Source organism: Salmo trutta, chromosome 12 (genome assembly GCF_901001165.1).
Source record: "Salmo trutta chromosome 12, fSalTru1.1, whole genome shotgun sequence".
Classification (NCBI taxonomy): Eukaryota; Metazoa; Chordata; class Actinopteri; order Salmoniformes; family Salmonidae; genus Salmo; species Salmo trutta.
Window position 1 is genome coordinate 80,789,058 of NC_042968.1, and position 8,586 is coordinate 80,797,643.

General features: G+C 38.4%; 1 protein-coding gene across 1 annotated transcript; it reads left to right on the top strand.

Annotated features, from left to right (window-relative positions):
- Positions 1 to 245: 245 nt before the first annotated feature.
- On the top strand, positions 246 to 4,094 carry im:7138535 (protein FAM98B). The gene is made up of 8 exons (XM_029769869.1): positions 246 to 428; positions 684 to 790; positions 1,240 to 1,359; positions 1,469 to 1,737; positions 1,839 to 1,919; positions 2,038 to 2,154; positions 3,257 to 3,403; positions 3,497 to 4,094. The coding sequence occupies exons 1-8, from the start codon at positions 364 to 366 to the stop codon at positions 3,680 to 3,682; spliced, it is 1,092 nt and encodes a 363-aa protein (XP_029625729.1). The 5' UTR covers positions 246 to 363; the 3' UTR covers positions 3,683 to 4,094.
- The last annotated feature ends 4,492 nt before the right edge of the window (positions 4,095 to 8,586 follow it).

Sequence of the window (8,586 nt, forward strand, 5' to 3'; positions counted from 1 at the left end):
GCAATAACCTTTGAAACCTGTTTTTAAGGCACAGTGTAAAGGAGTAAAACAGTGCAGAATCACGCCTTTAGGTAACGGATATTATAATAAAATGTCCCAATGCATGATAATTATTCTAATTTACCTACAGAAATTAACAGCCACACTGGCTATTTCATCCATGCATATGTCCTGTAATGTGTTATTCGCATCGATGCATCAAAGTGGATTGTCGATCTATTAACCTTGCCTTGAATCCATTGTATACATACAGAACCCGGAAGTACAGCGCTTCTGCAACTTTTTAACTAAACATTGGGAAAGACGGGAAAGGAAAATTACTTGTTGCAAATGCAATAGCTACATGATTGGATACATGTTTCAATGTGTTCTATTGAGTCTATAATGGAGAGAGATATAGGAACAATATATGCTATAAAGTCTATTGGGTGAGTTTGTACGTTTATTTTTAAAACAGATTAGCTTATGTCTGCGACCTAGCTAACGGATGTCAGAAGCCTAGCTACCAGACGTGCTGCACGTGCCAGATGGGATAGACAAGTAAATAGCACAAGAGTAGCTCAACTAATGGCTGAGAGGCTCAGTTTAATAAGTTTGCTTTCGCTACTGTGTGTTTTTTGAACCTTATCTATCTAGCTATTACGTGTTGCTTGATCGTGGTCATTACTTTAACATTATTTCAGGTACACAAGCAGTGTCTGTGTCAGACGGTGCAGGTGTGATGAGCTTCCTTGTCCGCTGCTCACTTGGCTGGCGTCAGAATTGAGGGCTGTCTGCTCAGAGTTACAGGGTATAACCTTACAACTAAGTCATGCAATTGTACATGATACAAGGGTAGCAACTAGAAGGTGCACCTACAGACACTTGCTATATACAGACACACCTACTAGTTTGGACACACCTACTAATTCCATTGTTTTTTATTTTTTATATTTTCTACATTGTAGAATAATAGTGAAGACATCAAAACTATGAAATAACACATATGGAATCACGTAGTAACCAAAAAAGTGTTCATTCAAAATATGTTATTCTTCAAAGTAGCCAACCTTTGCCTTGATGACAGCTTTGAGCTTTGCACACTATATATATTATTTTTATTTTCACATACACAGGACAGGTGAAGTGAAATGTGTTGTTTTACAGGGTCAGTCATAGTAGTACGGTGTCCCTGAAGCACATTAGAGCTAAGTGCCTTGCTCAATTATGGCGTGTGTGTTTGGTACGCATGCATTTCAGACCGAAAGACTGGTGTTGTCCTAGTGGGGGAGTTGCGGACCCTGCTGACCGAGTTACTTTGTCCCTACACTGCACTGACCACAGATCCACTGAGCCCTCCTCTCCTCAACAAAGTCACTGGTGAGAGATTAGGCAGGTGGGAGTTCTTGAAATGTCAAAGTGTTGAAACGAAGTGAATAATGTAAGTTGTGTATTGTTGATGCTATTGTCCTTATGGTCTTATTTGCAGAGTTCATGGTGTCAGAATTACAAGCAGCACGCATACTTCAACATAAAGAATTACATCCAGAGGATGAGAAGAGTGAAGTTAAATCTGAGAAAGAGCAGAGAGTGGAAGATCCCAGCATTGTTGATACAAAGAACTGGTGTAAAGAATATGAAGATGGCCAGGAGATGGAACAAGGTGACAGGAAGGAAGAAACAGAGCGTGAATTGGCTCTGTTGCTTCAAACCCTAAACATGGACGAGTCTTCACGGCTTACAGATGTGTGCCATCAGGTAAGGAGGAGGCTGACTCAGACAGGATGTGATATAAAAAGTGTCTGCAGAATTTTGCTGTTGATACAGTGCCCACTTCTCTATCACGCTTTACTATTAAGGTGGAGTCACGTCTTGCGATATTGCCGTGTGGCGATGTGACAGAACCTCTGCTTGACACCAATCTCAACTCTGAGCAATGGGTAGGTTGTCAAGGGAGGGGGGGGTTCCTCATGACAATGCTGAAGATTGTCAGTGTATTTGGTACCTTAATTATTCACCAGGTTATTCATTTCTGTATTGGTTTTTCCACCTATTTAGAGGCATGTCCAGAAGATAAATCAGGCTCTATTAGAGGACTATCATTGTCGACGCCAAATGATGATCAAACGTTTTCAGGTCACACTTCAGTCCTTTGCCTGGGGAGAGAAGGAAAAGGTATGCAACACTGCCTCTCTACTAAACGTTACTTAATATGCAGGCTAAATCGATACTGAGTGTACAAAACATTAATCACCTTCCTAATATTGAGTTGCACCCCCTTTTGCCCTCAGAACAGCCTCAATTCTTTGGTTTTGAAAGCATTCCACATGGATGCTGGCCCATGTTGACTCCAATGCTTCCCACAGTTGTGTCAAGTTGGCTGGATGTCCTTTGGGTGGTGTACCATTGTTAATACAAACGGGAAACTTGAGTTCTTGACATACTCAAACCGGTCTGCCTGGCATCTACTACCATACCCTGTTCAAAGGCACTTCAATATTTTGTCTTGCCCCTTCACCATCTGAATGGCAAACCTACACAATCCATGTCTCAAGGCTTAAAAAACATTCTTTAACCTGTCTCCTCCCCTTCATCTACACTGATTGAAGTGGATTTAACAAGTGACATCAATAAGGGGTCGTAGCTTTCACCTGGTCAGTCTGTCATTGGAAAAAGCAGGTGTTCCTAATGTATGTCCACATTAAAAGCACTAGAGTGCATTGTAGTCAATGGGGCGCAAACGCAAGGCCACGTCGAGCAGAATTAGCAGGCATGTGCACAGCACAGAAATGGACTTTGTTCCTATCTTCACAGCTTCAGGCAGCATGCTGCGCCCCATGTGGAACAGTCTGTAAGGTGTTGCCAGCACTGACCTTTGGATCATATCTGCTAAATATGGTAGTGTGATAAGATCTCCAACTCCTAAGGACCATATTCCATCAGACCTGGGTCTCCAGAATAAGTCCAAAAAATGTCTGGTGTGATGCTCATCACCATGGTGTGATGAGCAACAGAATTTTTTGCATTCAGTGAGCATTTACTGAGAGCACAGCAAAGCGCAGGGACGAAGTCAGAACCAGAAGTGTAGTTCCACAGTCAGCAAGAAAATTAGGATTGACGATCTGTGTAAGTCAGCGTTAAGTTTTTGCATATATATCTGAATATAGACTTTTGACAATAACACAGATCCCAAAAATATATTGTTTAGTTTTATATTCCTTTATTGTTAGTAGCTTCATGTATATTAATGGTAAACCTGTTTCCATGTACTCCACAGGAGCGCAGTGAAGTGCTTGCCTCAATACCTCCACTCTCATCACTTCCTCTCGTATCCCAAGTCTCCATGTCTCTTCTGCTTGCAGCAAGAAAAGACCAATCTTACATTTTACCAGTAAAGGCAGGGGAAAGCACTGAAGTCTACAAGGTATGCTGTAGCTAACTAGCTTTGAGTTTTGTTAGATTTTAGAATGAAGATAAAGAGATGAATTATTCTGTCTTCTCCTCTGTCTCTGTGAAGGTATTGATGGGCAGTGTACCAGACCGGGGTGGACGGCCAGGAGAAATTGAGGCCCCCATGCCCATGTGGGAGGGACGGAGAGAGGGAGGAGGGAGGGGTCGAGGACGTGGACGTGGAGGGCCACGCGGAGGGGGTGGTCAGAAACGACAGAACCTTTCTGGAAAAAAGAGAAACAAACGAGAGTAACACAATAGGTTGTATGAAGGAAATGACAAGGTAGAATTTAGCAACATGGAGATAAAGACAAACCCACAAGCAGGAAGATTTCAATATTAAAATACACTTTGTTTAACATTAATATAATTAATGCAGATCCACAAAGTCCTGAAATTTTGCAAAAAGTCAAATTTATCAACAAAAATGTGTTGATGTGGAATTTAAATTAAATTGAAGAAATGCTAATAAGGATAGGCTATAATTGATTTGTGATATTTTTGAGGGGGACAAATAGGAAGTTGATTATGTGGATAAAAAATATAGTATTTTTTAAAAATACTTTAGAATATGTTAGAAACCTGTAGAGTCTATTCGTTTGATTACTTCAATACCGTTTAAATGTCACTGTCTGTTTAAATAAAGCCTTAAGTACTTCCTTGTACTTTTGTACTTTTGTTTTATCACCATGAGAAAACAGATATAAATGTCATAGTCCTGTATGGCGGGTATGTATGAGGATGAAACATAACTATGGATGAGCAACTATACATTATAGAATCTTTTCCATTATGTACTGACCACTTCAAATGATATTTTTGACTTCAGTACAGACCAATGATTTATATATACACTAGATGACTGATGGGGTCCGATGTTGAAGCCACCGTGCCTCTGTAACAGGGTTATATTGGTGATTCCCTTTGCCACTTTATTGTTAAGCCAATGGGTTTCTGCTTTTATTTTTGCCTTGCCTTCACCTACTCGACATGGCATCTTATTGGCTGGTTTGCGTAGCTTGCTTACGAGGGAGGATGTTTGTTAGAATCATCCCAGTGAACAAGCACCAAACCAGCGGTAAGTTGTTGGTTGCAAAGCACTGCACGTCAAAAGTGATTTTTTTTACTCCCAAGTGATGATTTAAATTTACATCAATTTGTTTGTAAATGTTATTAGAACACCATACATAAGATGCAGCGGTTTTTGGTGAATATGTGTTGTGCATTTTGTTGTAGAGAATTCCAGCTAATACTAGCTAGCAACTTACTGTGTCTGGTGGGGGGGTTGTATATTTTGTACAGTGCGTGAGTGCAGTTGGATGGTGAGCCGTGTGTTGCATGACGTGCAATTTTGTGTTGTTTCTATCGGGTACATTGTTCAAAATATTATAATTGTTGTATTATTTTGGTAACTACATTGCCCAGTGAACAAGCACCAAACCAGCGTGCGTGAGTACAGCGTTGGCTGGTGAGCCGTGCATTGCATGACGTGCAATTTTGTGCTGTTTCTATCAGAATACATCTCTATGACTGGTGCTACAAGTTGGAGTTCGTGTCGTTGATTGTTCACAACGCAAGAAGAGTACTGCTACACCTCCATCTCGGCACTCCCCCACCGTTGTAAGTGGGGGTTATAGAAAAGCATTTCTATGTCTACATTTTGTTTTTGCCACATTTATTCTATTAAGACACTTAAAAGGGAAAATAAAACTATCTTTAGGTATTTTTTTCCACAAGTCCACTGTTTGCATCATCATGATGTGGCCGGCAACACTTTGCTTCTTGAAAGTCAAATTCTTTGAAAACCTAACGCGCACATGTATAACATTGTGGGACCTTTAACAGTGGACTAATTAAAAAAAGTTGACTGGATTTTCACTTTTAGAATATTACTGTCCCCAATACAACAAAATACTTAAATACATGCCATTTTGTCCTTGAAACATTTAATTGAAATACTGTTGAATTCCATTCATTCTATGGAGGACTACTTCTGAGGAGTGACAATAGTGTTTTTTCTCAAAGTTGCTGGAATGTCACGTCCTACTTATACCAGTACACTCGTAACAACCTATTACGAAACTTATATTCGATTAAATAAACCACACGTAGCAAATAAGCCAGTACACTTTTGTTTACCAAATTCTACTCATTGACCACATTACAAAAACTCCTCGCCTGATGAGCGAAAAAAAGGAAACCACGGCACCTGCTGGAGAAGACAGATTTTGGGCCCTGCTATCCCTCTTGCTTCGTCTCTTCCTCTCTGAGCTGACGTCGTCGTGGATTTTGAACAGCGCACCTGGCTGACGCCGGGGGCCAGCGCGGTTACAAAACGAATGCAATCACTGTTCACCTAGTGCAAACTCCTCTCACCAGGGTAACCCGGGCCAGATAATTAAAAAAACACCGTGGGGATTCGATTAACAAATATCAACAAACAAAAGAGAAATAGTCACATGCAAACAAACTATTTACATTGCCAGGAATCGTTAACAAACAAATCATATTTAATAATAATACAAGTTTTAATTGCCTTTTTGTTTTTCATTTTAGTTAAGGTAGTGCCATATTGTTTTAACTCATTTATAAAGTGAAAAAAGTTAGGTTTTGACTTAGCCCATTTGCATTTGTGAATATGAAATGTACCTAGTATTATTAGCAGTTGAATTAAATATACTACATCTTTATCAGAATTTCTGAAATAAATCATATCAAAACCATTAAATAGTACAACCGGTCCTATTTTTTTTGTAACAAAATTCTGTATGTCAATCCCCAAAAAATCTACTATAAATACAGGCAAAAAACACATGCAAAATGGTCTCCTCCATTCCACAGAAATCAGTTATATTCAGCTTGAATTTTTCCAAAACATGTTTCACAGGATAAATTCTATGTAACATTTTAAGTGAAACATCCTTTACTTTGTTACTGATACAATATTTGTTTGTAATTTTCGATGCTTTCCCCCATTGTATATCACCATTGATATTTGACCAAAAGAATATTGCTGAGGGAATTGTAGTATCACAAACAATATTCCTAATCTGTTTATTACTACATTTATCTTTGATGTTAATATTGTGTAGCGTGGTTCGTTCTGCGTTGTGTACTTTTAATCAGGACACTGCCACAACTGGAATTATGATGGTTGAATCATGTTTATTGGTCCTGCACACGAAGAGACAACACACAATAGGTTAGCCCTCGGTGCAGTCACAGCTCTCGGGCACCTTGCTAGCTGAAGGTCCGGCAAAAGAGAACGATAACAGGGTCCGCAAGTACGGATAACCCGCGATGGACCAAACCAAAATATACAAACTTTTACAATTAGGTGTATTTACAATATAGATATCAAAAAATGTTTGTACACTGAAAAATAACATTAACTATGCTGCTGTAATTAAATAAAGAAAACACATTGAATTATTATTATTGTTATTAACTTATTAACATCCCCTCTTGCCCTGGCCTACTTGAACTGTCCTTGCGTGCAACTTGGTGCATAATCTAGGGGAACAACATCACTCTACTACAATTGCCAATGAATATATTTTTATGTAAACCTAATGTTACTTACATCAACCAGAGAGGAATTTAAAAGAGATACAACCCCCCTTGGAATCGCATCAAAAACAATTGCATATTCTTTCGGGGTTATTGGAATTTTAAACTTATCAAGAAATTCCCAATATGAGAGTAGATATCCATCCTCATTCAGTAACTGACCAACCAAAATAATTTTATTCTCAAACCAGTTATGAAAAAAGAGACTTATTTTTAAATCGTATATCTTTGTTGTTCCATAAAAAGTATCTGTGAGGGGAAAAATTGTGTTTATACGCTAACATCCAAGCTAAAATTGCCTGCTTATGGAATTTGGCCAACTTTACTGGGATTTTATCAACATCAAAATTACAACGAAGCAAAAATTCTAAACCACCAACAGTCAAATAAATACTTAGCGAAGACATTCCAAATACTGTTCTGGTTCTTAACATACTTCAGAATCCAATTTATTTTACAAGTATTATTTAGAGTATTGAAATCTACAACCTCAAGACCTCCTTGTTCTTGGGTATTAGTGAGAATATCTTTTTGTAGATAGTGAGGCTTGTTCCTCCAAATACAATTATAAAGGATCTTATCTAAGTCTTTCACAATTTTAGGGGGTAAGTCAAGTGATAACGAGACATAAACCGATCTGGATAACCCTTCAGCTTTGGATAATAAAACCCGACCGTATAACGATATATCTCTCATCAACCAGAGGTTCAATTTCTTCTTTGTTTTCTCAATAATGGGGTTAAAGTTACATTTACATTTTTTTTTAAACATCTTTTGTCATTTAGCAGACACTCATATCCAGAGCGACTTACAGTAGTGAATGCATACATTTCATACATTTTCTTTTTTCCGTACTGGTCCCCCATGGGAATCGAACCCACAACCCTGGTGTTGCAAACACCATGCTCTACCAACTGAGCCACACCGGACTAGTTCAATTCACTCCTTTGTTTTTCATCCTTGCATAAAACAATTCCAAGATAAGTAACCTTATCTTTAATTGGGATACCATATACTTCCTGTAAAATACAATCCTTGAGTGGAAATAAGACTGACTTATTGATATTAATTTTCAAACCCGAAACTAAGGAAAAGTCGTCAATACAGGAAACTGCTTTAGAAACCTCATTCCTGTCTCTTAAAAATTATAGTGGTATAATCAGCCAGTTGACATAGTTTAAATTCATTGCCAAGTGCTGAAACACCTTGAAAATTCCCTTTCTTGATATGAAGAGCCATAATTTGAGTAACCAATAAAAATAAAAATGGACTAATTGGGCAGCCCTGCCTAATGCCACGGCCAATATCAAATCTTTGGGATGTCCCGTGAGCTAATTTTACAGAGCTAGAACAACCACTATATAAAGTTTGGACTGCTTTCAAAAAAAAGTCACCAAACCCTCAAAAACATATTGCTTTGAACATAAACTCATGTTCTACAGTGTCAAAAGCTTTATAAAATCAACAAACATAAGAAAACTATCATCAAGGATGAGGTCATTATAGTCAAGCATATCTAAGGTCAACCTGATGTTATTACTAATGTGTCGACCATGCATAAAACCAGATTGTTCTTCATCAATTATA

Excerpts from the sequence above, each read along its gene's own strand:
- im:7138535 (XM_029769869.1), top strand. The coding sequence starts at position 364 with ATGTGTTCTATTGAGTCTATAATGGAGAGAGATATAGGAACAATATAT. Across the intron at positions 1,738-1,838 it reads TTACAGATGTGTGCCATCAG|GTGGAGTCACGTCTTGCGAT; the intron begins GTAAGGAGGAGG and ends TTTACTATTAAG. Across the intron at positions 1,920-2,037 it reads ATCTCAACTCTGAGCAATGG|AGGCATGTCCAGAAGATAAA; the intron begins GTAGGTTGTCAA and ends CCACCTATTTAG.